Source organism: Microtus oregoni, unplaced genomic scaffold (genome assembly GCF_018167655.1).
Source record: "Microtus oregoni isolate MIOR12 unplaced genomic scaffold, Mior012 000013F_ref0000133, whole genome shotgun sequence".
NCBI classification, from domain to species: domain Eukaryota; kingdom Metazoa; phylum Chordata; class Mammalia; order Rodentia; family Cricetidae; genus Microtus; species Microtus oregoni.
Window position 1 is genome coordinate 913,255 of NW_024543072.1, and position 17,578 is coordinate 930,832.

Genomic DNA, 17,578 nt, shown 5'->3' on the forward strand with positions numbered 1-17,578 from the left:
TCCAGCTCTTCCAGGAAGGCTCTGAGCAGGAGCGTGTGTGTGCGTGCCTGTGTGTGTGTGTGTGTGTTGAGAGAGAGAGAGAGAGAGAGAGAGAGAGCAAGAGAGAGAGAATGAGAGAGAGAGAGAGAGAGAGAGAGAGAGAGAGAGAGAGAGAGAGCATCAGGACACAGGGTCTACTGTCTCCTGGCAGCCTAAAGACCCTTGTGACTGCTGGTCATCTGATGCACAGGCCACATTCCTGCCCTTTGTTTCCACGTTTTTACTATGTATCAGTCAAGACAACTTCCTGTCGCTTCTCTGTGCATCTCGAATTGTCTTTTATTTCACAATGGAAAGAGAAGATGCAGCTGAAAAGATTGTAAGATGTCTCCTCAATCCCAAATGCTTACAAAGTGTGTTGTCTTGCCAATAGAACAGTCCACTCTTAAAAACCAAAGTGCTCTGCACAGTTTTTCTGTATGGTGAACCTGTATTTGTGAGAGCTTTTCCATATCCTGGCTTCTCTGGACTGATCTAGTAATCAATCATATTTTTAAATCTGCTTGCATATGGGCCCTGTAGGTGGCTGGGGCTGTGCAGAGGCTGTGGTAGAGGTGGAAGTTACACATGTCCTCTGGGAGCATTCTGAGTTCCCCTGAGTCTTGGCAGCTTTGGCCTCTGTTTCAGTCAGGGTTACCATTGCTATGATGAAACACCATGACCAAAAGTAAGTTGGGAGGAAAAGGTTTATTTTGTAATGTATCTCTGAAGGAAGTCAGGGCAGGAGCTCGAACAGGGCGGGAACCTGGGGGCAGGAGCTGATGCAGAGGCCATGGAAGGATGCTGCTTGCTGGCTTGCTCTCCTTGGCTTATTCAGCCTGCCCTCTCTCTCTCTCTCTCTTTCTCTCTCTCTCTCTCTCCCTCCCTCCCTCCCTCCCTCCCTCCCCTTTCTTTTCCTTCCTTCCTCCCTTCCGTCTTTCTTTTTTTCCTTCCTTTTTTTGGTTTTTCAAGACAGGGTTCTGGAACTCATTCTCTAGATCAGATTGGCCTAGAAATCAGAGTCCACCTGTCTCTGCCTTCCTAGTGCTCGGATTAAAGGCATGCACCACCACCACCCAGCTGGAGGCATTTTCTTTTTTTTTTTTCTTAATGATTTTTTTTTTTAAATTTCATTTTACCTTCCAACCACAGTTCTCCCTCCCACCCACCCACCCTTGCCTTTTCCCAATCCCCTCCCCTTATCTACTCCTCCCAAAAGGTAAAATCTCCATTGGGGAATTGACAAAGTCTGGCCCATTAAGTTGAGGGAGGACCAAGCATTAAGGCTGAAGATGGCATTCCACCATAGGGAATGGGCTTTGTCAAGCTAGCTCATACACCAGGGATAGATGCTGGTCCTACTTCCACGGATCAAGCTATACAACTGTATCCCACATGCAGAGGGCCTAATTCAGGCCCTTGGAGGCTCCACACTTGTTGGATTAGAGTTCATGAATTCCCATGAGCTTGGTTCGGCTGTCTCTGTAGATTTTCTCCTTCATGATCTTAACCTCTCTTGCTCATATATCCTCTCCTTCCTCTCTTTGACTGGATTCTCAGAGTTCATTCTGGTGCTTGGTTGTGGATCTCTGCATCTGGTTCTATCAATTACTGGATGAAGGCTCCATGATGATAGTTGTGGCGTTCACCAGTCTGATTACAGAAGGCCAGCCCAGGCACCCTCTCCATTATTGCTAGGAGTCTTAGCTGGGGGGTCATTCTTGTGGATTTCTGGGAATTTCCCTAGCACCAGGCTTGTCCCTAATCTCATGATGGCTTCCTCTATCAAGTTACCTCTTTCACTGTTCTCTTACTCCCTCACTCCCGCAACTTGACCATCCTGTTCCCTCATGTTCTCGTCCCCCATCCCCTCCAACTTCCTGCCCCTCCCCAGTTACCCAGGAGATCTCATCTGTTTCCCCTTCCCAGGCCAATCCATGCATCCCTCTTAGGGTCCTCCTTGTCACTAGCTTCTCTAGAGCTGTGGATTGTGGTTTGGTTATCCTTTGCTTTACATCTAGTATACACTTATGAGCGAGTACATATCGTGTGTGTCTTTCTGGGTCTTTCTGGTTCCATCCATTGCCTGCAGATTTCATGATGTCATTGTTTTTTTTTTTTTTTTTTTTTTTTTTTTTTTTTTTTTTTTTTTTTTACAGCTGAGTAATACTCCATTGTGACATTTTCTTAACTGAGGTTTCCTCCTCTTAGATGTCTATAGCTTGTGTCAAGTTGACATAAAACTAGCCAGCACAGCCTCTCTTCTCAGAAAACTGCCCCTAAACAGCATTTATTGTATTGTTTCAGGGAGCCTGTGGCCCCAATAGGAAAATTCGCCAGGGTTTCTAGAACCCTAGTATGAGGGTCACTTGATGATACTGGAATCATGATAATCTGCCATCAATTGCAGACTTTGGGGGAAGGTAGAGATACCAGTTTCTTTCTTTAGAAAGAAAATCACATTTATTTATTTATTTAGTGTGTGCACCATGGTGTGTGTGTGTGTGTGTGTGCGTGTGTAGGTCAAGGGACAACTTGAGGGAGCTGGTTCTCTCTATCATGTAGGTTCTGTCTTCAGGTTTGGCCACAAGAGCCTTACCTGCTGAGCCATTTCACCTGGCCTGGGTATTTTCCTTTTAAAGAAAGATCTAGAAACAGAAGCTCTTTATTACCATAACAAACAAAGAGGGGCTGGCTACTCAGGGACTTCTGGCAGGTATTATTCTAGTAGCTTGTGGGGCAGCACAGCCGGTCTGGGGAGCCTGTGGACACATTCCAAAAAGGGCTTTACACTCTGGGTTTACAGACACAAGCCAACGTGAAACCTGATTAACCGGGAAGGGTTTACCAGAGGCAAGTACGCCAGTGTGGAGCCCGGGTGCCAGTGTTTCCCTGGGGACTGGCGTGTCTCTGCTCCCAGCTTCTGTTTAAAAGTGAAATCTCTTCTGGGTCCTCTACATCCCACAAAAGAGAACACAACAAAAACAACAAATGGCAAAATGTAAGCAGAGAGCTGGTGTTGTCGCTGCTCTTTTTGTTGTTGTTTGTTTTGAAATTTCACTGAAAAGTCGCTCACACGGAGAGGGCTCGGTCCAAAAGAAGTAGTAGAGACCTGCCTGCATGGCTTTTTTCTCTGTGAAAAGGGTTGTGATTGTCTTCCCAATTTCCTGTGCAGCTCCAGCTTCCATCTGAATCCCAGAGCACTTGGCTTCCAGGTCTGGGACCTCAGTCTTGTTTCTTAAGGTACCAGGGGCAAGGACAGGGATTCTTAGTGAGTAAGGAGACTTCCAGGGACACATGGGATTGCCTGGAATTGTCCTCTTGGGACTGGAAGTGCGAGGCATATCAGGGATCATTGGCTCAGCATGCCGGGAACGGATGGTGAGGAGGAGGCGGCATGGGTGGCCACAGTCTGCACCAGCGCAAGGGAGACACTGAGATCCGATGTGAGCGGCAGGATGTCTTGATGCTGCTGGGGGCAGTGCGACTTCCTCTAACCTCTTAAGAAAGGTGCATACGCGTATGTGTGGGCCGTGAGTGTTGGTTGCACGCATGCAGGTATGTGCATCGGGGTGCTGCCTTCTGTCATCCTTTCTTATTTTCATCAAATCATGCTGTCATGACTTGATGAACCGACCCTAAAGGAAGCCTGATATGACCAACTGCTCTATGCATGTACAGTTGCATCCCTATGGTTTTAACAATGTGGAAATGGAAAGCGGAAATACCGCTTGGATGTCCACAACTTAGGAATTTTTCTGCAAGTGAAGTCTTTTGGCCGATGGAAATCTGTGCAGTCGTTTAGTTGATTGGCAGTTACCAAGGACAGAACTGGCAATCTGGTCCAGGAACTAGGCAGAGGATTGTTCTAGATTTTCTCTTTCATTTTAAAAGACATGTTCTCTATATGCACTGTGTACCATTTCCCCGGTGTTGTCTCTGAATCTTCCCCTCTCGTGACTGCATTCCCCAGCAGTCTGCTGCTATGCAGGGTGTGGATGCCTCCCCTTCTCCATGGAGCTTGTTTCTCATGGATATGGACACTGTGCTGGCTAGTGTTGTGTCACGGTGACACAGGCTAGATGGAGTCCTTTCAGAAGAGGGAACCGCAGCTGGGAAAATGCTTCCCCCAGGTTAGTCTGTGGGCAAGCCGGTTGGGTATTTTCTTGATAGATGATTGATGTGAGGGGGGCCCAGCTTACTGTAGGCAGTGCCACCTCTGGGCTGGTGGTCCTGGGTGCTATAAGAAAGCAGGTTGAGCAAGCCATGGGAAACAGGCCAGTAAGTAGCACCCCTCCATGGCCTCTGCATCAGCTCCTGCCTGCAGGTCCCTGCCCTGACTGCTCTCAGTGATGAACTGTGACCTGGAAGGGCAGGATGAAACCAACTCTTTCCTCCCTAGGTGCTTTGGCCATGGTGCTTCTTCACAGCCACAGAAACCCTAACTAAGACAGATTCTGAAAGAGAGCCATGCCAGGCTGAAGACATGGCTTAGTTGGTAAAGTGCTTGCTGTACCGGCATGTGGGTCTGACTTTCATAGCAAGAGTGAATGGAAGAAAGCTAGGCATGGTGGTGCGTGCTTGAAATCCCAACCTTGAGAGCTGGCTCAACTGGCCAGCCAGCTTAGCAAATGAGAGACCTTGCCTAAAATATGAGGTGGGGTATGTTCTGAGGATGGCACAGAGGCTGATTTCTAGCTTGCACACACACACACACACACACACACACACACACACACACACACACACACGAGACCTACACTGGGTTTCCGTTTCACTCCATTGCTGCAGGGGCAGGGTTCCCCATGCTGTGCAGGCCTGAGTATCAGGTTTGCTACTGAAAGCTCAGCGCCTTCCACCTCTTTTCACTTGAAACACTGCCTTCGTCGGCAACAGATCCATTCATGGAGCTGAATCTTTGCTGATGAAGAAATGGAAGCCATGTGACTTGCCCCAAATCTCGCAGCTAGTGGTGACAGGGACAGTACCCCCACTTTCAGAGGGGTGCGGTGCCTTTAGTTAGCTGTGTAGCTGCACAGGGTCTTAGTAGGTGCGTTTGTCGAGTGAAGTCGATCTCCAAGGCCCTCAGCGCTATGTCCCTTTGTCATCAGAAGAACCAACAGTTATGGTGGAAATGAGCGAGAATTCACTCTTCCCTTTCCTACCCCAGAGGAAGAACTCTGTTGTCATTGTCTGGACGGGGTGAGGATTTAGCACCTCACCTCCCTGCAGGTGTGGGATCAGTGCTTAGCTAATATGTCCACACAGGGAGCATGGAGACATAATTGAAAGTTTGCAGCCAGAGCAGACTAACTCATTTATGAGAAGCTAAGGAGATTGGAAGCAAGATTGTTGTAACACAGATGAACAACCTCATATTTAAAAGCTAGAATTTATGGGCACATAAATTTGGGTGGGTACCATAATTTAAAGTGACCCCTCCCTTTATTAAACAATTGATTTCAGGATGTTTTTAAATAGAAAGCTCCAGTTGACTATTATTTACAGGATTATTTACTGAATTTCCCTCTATATAATAGCAAAATAGCAATAGTATAAAACAGGACGTGTGTGTAGTGTGTGTATATGTGTGTGTTTGTGTGCCTGAGTGTGTGTATGTGTGTGTTTGTGTGCCTGAGTGTGTGTATGTGTGTGTGTGTGTGTGTGAACCTGAGTGTGTGTATATGTACCGCATGTGTATGGTGTCTGTGGAGGTTGGGAGAGGACAATGAGGTCCTCTGTATCTGGAGTTACAGGTAGGTGTGAGCCCACCTTGTTGCAGGTCCTGGAAATTGGACTCTGATTTGCTGGAAGAGCAGCAGATATTAACTTCTGAGCCATCTGCTGAGCCCCTTCCCAAATCATTCGAAAGTGACTTGCTAACCCGAGTTTCTTTATCCATCCGTACTTCTGTGCAGATTCCCAAGAACAAGGGTGTTTCCTCACATAGAGCACCACTGTCAAGTGAGGAAATGAACAGCGATGCAATACCTACCAGTTAGGTTTCTGCTTGCTTTAACAAGGGCTGGCGAGATGGCTTATAGATAAAGGTGCTTGCTGCTAAGCCCAAGGCTCAGAGTTTGATCCCAGGACCCATGTGGCTCCCGGCTGTAGGGTTCAGTCCATCAGGTATCCTAATGTAGGGCGCTGAGAACTGAACTGAGGTCCTCTGCAGTACCTGCTCTTAGCCGTCTCTCCAGACCACACCCCCATCTAAATTATATTTCTCTAAGTTGCAATTCAGTTTTCCCAATAGTATTTGCTACGTTAATTTTTCCCACTTAGAAAATACTGACTTTATTATACGCCACGTTTCCATATGAACCTTGGGTTTTTATACTATTACGTTACATTGTCCTCGGGGATACACTCATTCAATTGAATTGGAAATGCTGTCTCTAGTCTGCCATTGTTTAACTCTGATCACAGACTCTTATTCCTTATACATATTTACAAAAATGTCATCATACCACGATGAAATATTCAACGTTATATTAAATATTGATAATTTTCTTCATCATTGTTCAACAGCTCTCAATGAGAACTCCTCACACAAATGTCTGGATTCTAGCTGTGTTTCTCTGATCTTCCTTTGCTATGAGCCAGCTTTCCTTCCTTTTCACTACAGTCGGTGTTCCCCCTCTCTCGTCCTGTGAGTGCAGATGTTTAAATGTCTGCTGCTTGCAAGGTAATTTGTCAGCAAGTGACAGGGCATGGATTGTATAAGCAGGGGAAGATTCAGCTCCATGGTTGACCCCTGTCTCCTCTCATTGTTTGAAGAAATGCTCTGAACCTCCAGGGATTTGCTGCAAGCCAGACACAGCCTGGGACTTCTCCATGGCTGGTCAGTTTTGTGGCTGTTGAGTCAGTCCAGGGTGGGTCTGATGAATCCTTTGGTTCTTTCTCTCAGTCTCTGGGGAGTCTCATTTTCCTTTGATAACCCCTGGCTTGATTCCCCCTTTTTCTCTGCACACAGAGACTCATGAGAACTTAAATGAGTTATATTTTTATAAGCTGAATTTACCATTTCTTTGTGAAATTTAAAATTAAATCTTAGATGTATTTCTTTTATGTGTATGAGCATTTTCTCTGCACATCTTTACGTATACCACTTGTGTGCCTGATAGCCGCAGAGGTCGAAGAAGGACATTGGATTCCCTTCAACTGGAGTTAGAGGAGGTTGTCTGCTGCTTTGTGGACACTGGGAAGCACACTCCAGTTCTTCGTTAGAAAAAGTGCTCTTATCCACTGAGCCACCTCTCCAGCTCCTTTCTTCATTTTCATTGATTTATTTATTTAGACAGGATCTTAGAATATGCCAGGCTAGCCTTAAATTTGCTGTTTAGCTAAGGATGACCTTGGATTCTTGATCCTTGTCCACACCTCTCAAGTGTTAGATTTACAGGTGTGTGCCACTATGGTCAGTTGTATGCAGTGCTGGGGGTCTCACTCGGGTTTTTTCCATGCTAGGCAAGCATCTCTGCCAACTATGCTTTCTGAGACAGTGCTTTACTCCAAGCTATCCCAGAGCAGACTGTGCTGCCTAGCCACTGTGAACATCCTCATGCCAAGCTCTTTTTGAACCCCCAGCTAAGCTTTCTCTCCTGTGTTATCTTCAGTTCTTGTGTTCATGCCTCCTCCCCAATGCCACTAAAGGCCTCACCTGACAATTCTAGCCCTCTGTATCTGCCCTCCATGGAGTTATCTGTCTACAGATTTGTCCTATGGTCACATGTACCTTACGTCATCGTATTGCTGCTTCCTCTGTCTTTCCCTTCAGTAAGTAAAGGTAGACTCTACACCATCCACCTTGGCCTTTTAGCACCCCCCCCCCCCCCATCATAGCCCATTACCCCACAGTTTAAACTTCGTATGCCGCTCCGGCCAGTCTCGTCACCTCCAAGAGCTCAGAGCATCCTTTCCTACATTTCTGCCTGTTATGTTTTCCCAACCCCAGTATCTTCTGATCCCCTCAGATCAAATGCTGCATCTCTGCCATTGTTTCTGACCTCAGCCTCCGTACAAAGTTGTGCCATCCCTTCTGAGTCCTCAGTACACCAATGCCAGTGTTTGAGCGGCCTCTAGCTCCTTGAGGTTGGACATTATCTTTTATTAGGCTTCTCTCCCTCTTGGTAAGTATGCTGCGGATTCCACGTGTGCTGAAAAATGAATGAATCCACATTTTTCTCGGGTACAAGTTCTTCCCTTTGAAAACACAGGCAATGTTTGGAGAGCTAGTGACTGCAGAACACAGATCCTGTGCAGATCGTATCTGTGATTTGATTTATCATATTAGTTCTATCTAAATTGTATGTCACTTAAGGCCAGGACCTTTCTAACTCCTGCAGTAATGAATGTGATTAATAAATTGCTTGAGACTCACATGTACTCATTGGCTTAGCTGTAGAGTATATGGCTTTCTGTAGAGAACTGCTATGCTAGACTTGGAATTCCCGTTTCTCCCACGTCAGCCACCTGCACCACCAAGTCTCCCTCTTAGTGTCAAATATATTGCAGCAGCAATGGCTTCCATCCATTGAGTCCCTGTTCTAACAGTGGCTCTAGGCCTGTAGGGGAGGGAGCATTTTCTCCATTGCGCAGATGAGGAAACAAAGGAAGGAAGAGGTTAAGAAACTGGACCAAAGTCTCAAGGCTCATAAGCGGCAGCAGTGTAATTTACATACATCCTAGGGACTGCAGTCCTCCCTGGCAAGTGTAGGAGTGCGTGGTTTGCCTCCAGTGTTCTGCATCCAGCAGAGTCTTGTAGCATCTCCGCCTTGGGACCATAGGTGTCGAGTCTTCAGCTCCCACTTCCCAAGAACACGAGGGACAGATAAGGACATTAGAATGTCTCTGCTGTGGTTTTCATTAGGGCAAGTCATTGGCCAAGTCAGGGGAGTGTCTTTCCAGAAACTTCCTTTATGTTGAGCAGAATGAGAACCCTGAGAGGCTACCATGAGTGGCACCCTTCACACTTGACTGTGTGGTTGGCCTCCCTAGGCAGGTCCTGCACTGGATACATTAGAGAAAATCTTGAGCAGTGTGTGCTATGGTAGTTAGTAGGTGAATGGGCTGCTAATCTCAGAGTCTCCTGAGGGCTGAACAAAAATGAGACCAATCCCTAGACTTCTCTGTAGACCTAACAGATTAAGATTTGCTAATTTAGGACAAATAGGTCAGAATTTTAGTTCCCCTCTGTCATTTTGTAAATGGAAAAAAAATTAAGATTAAAGGATGTGGCTAAAATTTATAAGAAGCAAAAATGCTTTCCTATTTTCTTCTGTTTTTACAACTGGAGGGGTTTCCTCCAAGGTGGAGGTCAATGAATACCATAGGACATGTGAGCATTCAGGACTTGTATATATTTTATATTTGATTGAACATTTGAGTGACAGCTTGTGTTCTGTCCCCGTTGTCAAGTATGGGAACGCACAGAATCTTCTCAGTCTTGGGGCCTCACAGTGCAATTAAAAGTAGATATATAAGCACATAATCCCCTTTAGATGGCAGCTGATTGTGCAGTAGCTGACAGGGCCCAATAAGGCATGAAGTGGGCTCAGTAGGGAGAGCAGGGTCTTCGTCATGTTAGCTTCAGAGGTAGGTGATAGTTAGAACTCTGACTTCCCACCGAGAGCTGTGTTTGGGTTATGGTTGTAAACAGCCCGATCTAAGCAAAGTGTCCTTGCAGGGAAATTTCCCTGTGCCATTAGAAAATATTCAGAGGTGATTCTATTCATCTACTGTCCAAGCTCTGCAGCATGCTGTGTGATGGAACTTTTTCTGGGAAGATGCAACATATATGTCTACTCACCCCGGATCGGGAGCCCATGATAGACTGACGTAGGAATGCCACCAAAGTTCAGTTTGGTGAACCAATGAGTTATACAGGAATGGGGGGAGGGGTTACTTATAGGAGCAGAAATGACTCAAAGGCAGCTGCATCATCAAGGCCCACCCCAGCGTGGTGACGGATCACAAAGTTGGGAACCTGGAGCACAGAGCACAGACTGCAGACAGCTTACCAGGTTGGAGAGTGCCCTCTCCAGGTGCCTCAGTTGATCTAAACCTCTTCCAGGCAGTGGGTCTGGTCTTAGAGTCTTATTTGTAGCTTTACACAACAAGCCTCTTGGGTCATTCTGTGGGCTCTAGTGTTGTTTGGTGGCGTCTTTGGGATGTGATGAAGATAAACAGAAGAGGAAATCTGCTTTTGTCCTTTGTGCATCCTTGGGCACTTTGGGGAAGTGTCTGCGTTTCTCCACTCCTTAAGCTGCTAGCATGTGAACTAGAAGCAGTAGCGTTGCTTGGGTGGAATGACAGTGGAAATACGGAAATACTTTGAAAGTGGAAGCTGCACAACAAATCTAGTCTAGTAGTGATGGCACATATGTGTATCCTAGACATGTGGCCCTCAGCCCTGCATAGGAAGGTGGGCTGAAACACTTGACTGTCGTGAAGGGTTATAGGAAGTTTTCAAATGTGGTTGTTGGAAGGTGAAGGTCATGGGGTAGACTTCGTTAAATACTGTCAAATGTGTTACTCCTTCTCCCCGAAAGTGATGGCATCTTGGACTTTGGGGGAAAAAGAAAGTGCATGTCAGTTATACCTCTTTGGGCAAGGGACACTCAGGAGGGCAGAGGTACTTCCGGGGAGCGTAGGGTAGATGGATGCAGAGGGAGTTAGTGTTTAGTCATTTTCTATCTTCATTGATCACAACTTAGGTAAAATCACCTTATGTCTTAGTTAGGGTTTCTACTGCTGTGAAGAGACACCACTACACAGCAACTCTTATAAAGGAAAACATTTAATTGGGACTGGCTTATAGTTTCAGAGGTCTAGTTCATTACCAGCATGGTGTGAAATGAAGACATGCAGGCAGACATGGTGCTGGAGAAGGAGCAGCTGAGAGTTCTACATCTTGATCCACAAGGAACAGAAGCAACTGTGTCCCACACTGAGCATAGCTTGAGTATAGGAGACCTCAAAGCCCACCCTCCACAGTGATGCACTTCCTCCACGCCACCCACCAAAGCCACACTTCCTAATAGTGCCATTCCGTATGGGAGTCATTTTCTTTCAAACCACCACACCTTGATAGAGAGATAGTCAAGATAATTCAGAGTCCTCCCTGAGTGGCCCGTGTGTGTAATGGAACTAGGAGACTTGCCTTTAATTATGCAGTGAGATGAGCTCATGGGAATGTGACACTTATTATTCAATAAGATAACTTCATAATTATTCAACTGAGTTTCAGCTCACTAAAGTAACATGTAAAGTGATGGTAACCTTATTCTGAAGCTTTGTTACTGAGATAAAAGGTTTTTTGAAGTCATGGCAGAAATTTAGAATAGAATTTCCCAAGTCACATCTCTATCAAGTCTTGAAGCCCCGTGACACAGGGTGCCTCTGAACCCCTTCAGTGTACCTTGGTTACGAGGCTCTGGGGGCTGTTATGGCTTAAGATTCGTTCCAGACCTGACGCTCCATTCTTGTTGGGACTCCCTCCCTTCTTCCTTGAATCCTCAGTTCCTTGTTTCTCTGGCCATTCTCTTTGAGCTGTATGGTTTTTGTCTTTTCTTTGTGATAGATTTTGATTGTCCTTGAAACTTTTGTGCCAGCGAGGTTCAGTGTGATAGTAATTGATGTAATATAGTATTACCCGTTGCCTTAGATGCCTGGTCCATGACTTAAGGTCCTTTTGACTTCAGTCTGTAGCAGCTATGGACCTACATTTCTTTCTAGGTGTATATTATTATCTTATCTATTCTTGGCCAGAACCAAGACTGGTAGATTTCATGTCCTTTTCTGGTTACTATTGTGCCTGAATCCAGAGGCCATTTATAGTCTTCTCTTGAAGTATATAAATAAGATCATACTATAACACTGTTTTATTGTTCTAAACCAGTGGTTCTCAACCTTCCTAATGCTGCGAACCTCTAATACCTCATGTTGTGGTGACTCCCAACTCTAAAATTACTTTTATTGCTACTTTATAACTATAATTTTGCTACGGTTAGGAATTGTAATATAAATATTTTTGGGGATAGAGGTTTTCCAAAGGGGTTGAGAACTGCTGTTCTAAAGTATGGTTTAAATTTTTATTACATTGCTTTACACACACACACACACACACACACACCTGCCTGCCTGCCATGGTATACATGTGGCAATCAGAGGGTAGCCAACAGGAGTTCAGTTCTGTCCTCCTACCACATAGGCTGTGGAGATGAAACTCAGGCCGCTAGGCTTTATGGCAAGTGCCTTTACCCACTGAGGCATAAAGTATGAAATATCAATGAGATTTTAGGGGAGGAAACATCTCTCTTCTTGGGCATTAGTAAAACTTGTTGATGCTTATTATTCTGTCTTTTACATGATGGGTTAATCTGTTCAGTTTTAGCTTATGGGTGACTCATACATTACAAGCATTCTGCTGTGGCATTGGGCAGTCCTTAGTATTTTATGGACTGTTTTATAGAATGTCACCAAAGAAATATGTTGGAGCTGGTATTTATTGCCTTAATCTTGTTGTCTACATCAGAAAGTTGCTAACTAAATGTTTTCTACAGCTTTTTTTCTTAATTGCAGTGTGGTTAATTCCTCTCAACTGCAGGAAGCCAAGGTATTTATAGATTATTATTTTTGTGGCTGGTAGAAGTAATCAGTGTTCCCTGGGTGCCAAGAACATGCTTGGCATGAAGGGGAACATAGAATCAGGTCAGTTCTTGCCCTGTGAACTTGATGTGATTTGGGCTAAGTGGGGAAGGATGAGGGAGAGGATACATTTTTACAAAACCATTTTTTTTTTAACAAGGAAAGATGATGAACTTCAGTTCAAAAGGTCACAGGAATTCGGTGGCATAGCCATCCAGTCAGCATTTGGGGTAAATGACACAGATCTGAGGTGTGAGTGACAGCAAAGCCAGGTACGACCCATAACTTATCCAAAGCAAGACTGTAGAGGTCTAAGTGGGGGAGGAGGAAGGAGTTGAGGAAACAGCGAGTGTGCTGTAAGAGGAAAGAATCCTGGAATGCTGGGTTCTTTTCCCTACCTCGTGGCTACATCGTTGGACTTTCTGACTTCCTGGACATCCCCTCATCCTGTTCCCGATTCTCTGGTGCTGGTTTAGATCCTCCTTGTCTCTCACGGTGTCCCTCTCATTTTGTCCCCTCTCTGATCCATCATCCACAAAGCCGCCAGATACATCCGAGTCAAGTGTATTCCAGCTCTGTGGGTAAAGGCGACTTGACAACCTGAGTTGGATTGCTAAGACCCAACTCCCACGAAGTTTATTGCACAAAACCCTAACTGGTTGTCCATGGTTTCAGTAAGGATATGAAACCCTCCTGCCTTGCTCTGTCCACCTGCTCTGCATCATTACACTGGTGGGTCTAAGGCCGGTAGCATCCCAAACACATCAGTGAATCATGCTGGCCTAGCTTTTGTTTCTGTGCGTGCTGTGCACCTGCTTAGAATTGGGCCCCTTCCTCTGTTGCTACCCAGTAGCCACCACTCATCCTTCAAGTTCAAAAACTACCTCTTTGATACTTTTGACCAGTGCCCAAGTGAATTAGGTGCTTGTCCATCTGAACTTGTGCTGGACTTTGTCGCTATCTCCTTATCATATCTGTGACCCTTGTGTGATGTCACTGTTGAATCTCTTCTCAGTCTTTTGTGTCCTATTAGGACTTAAAAGACTAGTGTCTTTTTTCCCTCTGCTTTGTGGCAATCATTGCTGGCTCCAAGAAGGACTGGGTCATGTCAAGCTGCCAGATCCTCAAGGACACAGTATATTGAGAATCCGCAAAGATTTTCAACTTCAGTGTACGGCAAGGATGAAAGATCGGCTCTTGGAATCATGAGAGGATGTATTTATCTCTCATTCTGGAAGATTTCCAGTACTGGAGGACAGGAACAGTTGGTACAAATGTCCTGGATTTGTAGATGTCATCTTGATATGGGGACACCTGCTCTGGGTACAAAACTGGCATTTTCTTTGGACCTTGAGAAACAGAAGCCTTCATGTCTCCTAAGGGTACAGCAGAGTCTGTGCAGGGAGACGGGTTACTTTGTAGTGCAATTACTGTGGCCATCTGGGGCTCTATCTCAGAGCATGACAATGTCTTGCACACTTCTGACTTTGGAGACTCAGTGACAGTATCTGGTTCCAAGACCAGTGGCCAATGGGCAGACCTACTTTTGAGAAGACTGCAGGTGTCTTAGTAAATGAACTTAGTGGACCACGTTTTCTCTGATCTGTTTGAATTTCCTACGTCTGTGTAGGAAAGGGTATGTTATAAATAGACCCCCTCCTTTGGAGACAGGGCTTTCCTCTGTCGTTCTGACTTGCCTCAAACTCAAGATCACGAACCAACATGCCCAACCAAGTACTGCATTATCTGAACCTAGGCTCCCGATCTTCCCATCCCCTTACTCATGCCTAATTGTCCATTGTAGAGTCACTATACCTGGGTAGAAAGGAATAGCAAGACACCACCCTTTCCTTATAGAGCTTAACTCTCATTGATCATTACATTGTGTAGAAAAGCAGAGAACCAGCTACAGGTCTTAGAAATTAGAATATAAAGTTAAAATTTGAGATTCTGTTCAGTGGGCTTGTTTGCTCATTTCCCCACTGTTTTCTAGGTGTGTGTGAGTGTGTGTGTGTTTCAATTGCAGAAGTGTATACATTCCTCTCTATGCCTTTATTATATCTGGTTATTGAGAGGCCCCTTTAGCCCTTCTGGGATAAAGACTGCCCTTCCAGCCATGCCCTGCTATGCTGAGAGATGAAGATTATCAGGCCAACCTGAGTTGGGCTAGAGTGCAGCAGCTCCTGGCCCGCTGAGGGATGAGTGACTAGTGAAAGCCCCAGGGCTTGCTCCTGGACTCTCTAAGATTCTGCTCAACCTAGTACTTGACCTTGAACCTTCATGATAGCAGGCTCTAGCCCTCTCAGAGTTTAGGTTTAGTAATGAAGATGAGAGTTGAAATTTGGAGTCTGTACTCTTGGGCTTTCTACTTTTGTGATTGGCACATGCCCCTAATAGAGAAATGTAGAAAGCAATGCACGATTCAGTTTCCCACCACCTTCTGAAGGAAGCAAGGTCAGTTTCGTACATTTTCCGCCCATCCGTCTCCTCATGGTCAGTGGCATCCTTCTAGCTACACTGATGAGCGCATTTGAATTCTGGACCACTCTTGTCACCCCAGAGCTGTTTCTCTGTCCTCTGCACTTCTCTAACACTATTGATCTACCATGCTCTTGCAGTTTATTGGATTGGCCTGTGCCTCTGGAAGCCCTCCTATCGGCTGGTCTGAGTTAACACCCATCACCATGGTTTCTAGGAGTGCTGTCTAGGATCGGCACAATGTGTTTTGCTACTGTGTTCTTTGCTTTAAAGCTGAGGTGGTCTGGGAACTCCAAGACCCCTAGAAGTAAGTCACGGAGCTGTTTTTGCCCACTAGTTCTCTGTTTTTATCCCACTCATTTTTAAGCCCACGTTCTCCAACATCCCTTTGATTGCTCTGCATTCTGCTGTCCAGCTAATGAAAAGCCTCTGCCTCCTTCTGCTGTGATTACTTAGGTCTCATTTTAAGTAACCCATGTGTACAGCTGCACGTGTAGTTGGGTGTGGCTGTCTTGTCATATATGTAGAATGTTATGGTTGCTGATATATATCTCTATCTTGCATATTAATTTGGGAATCCACAGACAGAATACCCTCCTTAACTGAAAGCAAGAAGCAACAGTTCTGATTGGGTTGGAGTATGCACATAAGCACATGTTGATCTGTGATAGAGACTAGTATGTAAGAGGGATGCTGGAATGGTCTTTGAAGTCACTATCCATCCCTTATAGTCCAGGTTAAGAGCACACCCAGGGAACAGACTATATTATGCTGCTCCTTTGTTTTCCTCTTAACTATGCAATATGTTGATTTGATAAATAAGGCGGTGGTGGTGCACACCTTTAATCCCAGCAGTCGGGAGGCAGAGGCAGGCAGATCTTTGTGAGTTGAAGGCCAGCCTGGACTACAAGAGCTATTTCCAGGACAGGCTCCAAAGCTACAGAGAAACCCTATCTTGAAAAAGAAGAAGAAGAAGAAGAAGAAGAAGAAGAAGAGGAAGAGGAAGAGGAAGAGGAAGAGGAAGAGGAAGAAGAAGAAGAAGAAGAAGAAGAAGAAGAAGAAGAAGAAGAAGAAGAAGAAGAACTGTAGTTTATAGCAAGTATATACTCCGAGTTAATAGCCAGTTGCCTCAAACTCATCAGTTGAGAGCCAACAAGATGGATTAACAGGTAAAGTGTCTGCCCCTAGTCCTGATGATCTGAGTCTGATTTCTGGAACCCACATTATGGAAAGTGAGAATCTGACTTCTATAAATTGTCATCTGACCCCTCTACACTTGTGTTGTGACCCTGTGCCCCTCACCATAACTTACTAACTAAATAAATAGATATAATAGAGATAATAAAACCTTATCAACTGGAAGTTATTATAATCCATTTATTCTCATAGTTTTTATGGGTTGGGTTTACAGGAAGAAAGTGACTGTGTGGTTCTTGCTCAAGGTCTTGGAAGATTATATTTAGTCTGTCCCCCTATTGTGCATGGGGCCAAGTGGTGATGGGATGTGTGGTTTTCCTTTGGTTAGGTTTTGTAAATGTGGGTGCAGTGACCCAAGAGGATAAGGCTTTGTAGAGATGAGATGGGTAAAGTTCTTAGAATGTGTATAAAAATATAAGCACTGATGTTAATAATTATGGTGCTAGATCCTTTATTTTGTTCATTTGCTCTACATACCAGATCCAACCTTGGCAGGGGGTGGAGAAGCTGGTATGACTGAATGCCAGTTTTCAGAGGGTAGCCCTGTAGTCCTGGCCGGCCAGGCCATGAGGTCAGTCAATGTAGTCCATTGTCTGTTGTTATAAGAAAATATCCAAGGCTGGATAGTTAATAAAGGAAGGTAGTTTATTTAGGTTTGTATTCTGAATGCTGAGAAGTCCAAGGGCACCCTGTGAGGGCTTTCCTGAAGGGTTACAACATTACGGTAGTGGGCATCCCGTGATGAGCAAGTAAATCAGAAGAGTTTTAAAAACAAAGCTATTCCCACAATAACCCACTCATTAACCCAGGAATAGGTAAATCCATTCACAGGGGCCGCAGTCTCTCCACCCCATCACTTCCCAGAGGCCCTACCTTCAACTACCACCAACACAGACCTTTGAAGATTAGGTTTCTGACACATAAATCTTGGGCACAAACTTTCAAAGTACAGCTACTTCAGATCACCCTAAAGGGCTGTTCTTTCCCTCCTAGAATCTCCCTTTTATTCCCATTTCTGTGTGGAGCACAAGGAAGGTGTGTGCTTAGCGCATATGGATGTTAGCAGCACCTATGGCACCCCTGGCACCTAACCAGGGGTGTTTCACCCTTTGCAATTGGAAGCTCTCAGGGTGGGGAGGAGAGGGTACCTTATTCCACTGTTATCTAGGACTGGGGATTCCTGGCATATGGTCTTTCAAGGCTAAAACCAGGATATGGCCTGGAAAACTGGACA

At 45.3% G+C, this 17,578-nt stretch overlaps 1 protein-coding gene across 4 annotated transcripts in view; it reads left to right on the top strand.

The window, feature by feature from the left end:
• Nucleotides 1-17,578, top strand: part of LOC121454874 (carboxyl-terminal PDZ ligand of neuronal nitric oxide synthase protein-like) — a 286,814-nt gene that overhangs the window by 31,583 nt on the left and 237,653 nt on the right. Inside the window, exon 1 of one of the 4 annotated variants that reach the window (XM_041662249.1) lies at nt 3,474-3,576. The exons of the other annotated variants lie outside the window; for them this stretch is intronic. Within the exon in view, the coding sequence (XP_041518183.1) occupies nt 3,571-3,576 (6 nt within the window). The 5' untranslated portion in view covers nt 3,474-3,570. Of the gene's footprint in view, nt 1-3,473; nt 3,577-17,578 lie in introns of those variants that run through there. 4 annotated transcript variants of the gene reach the window in all.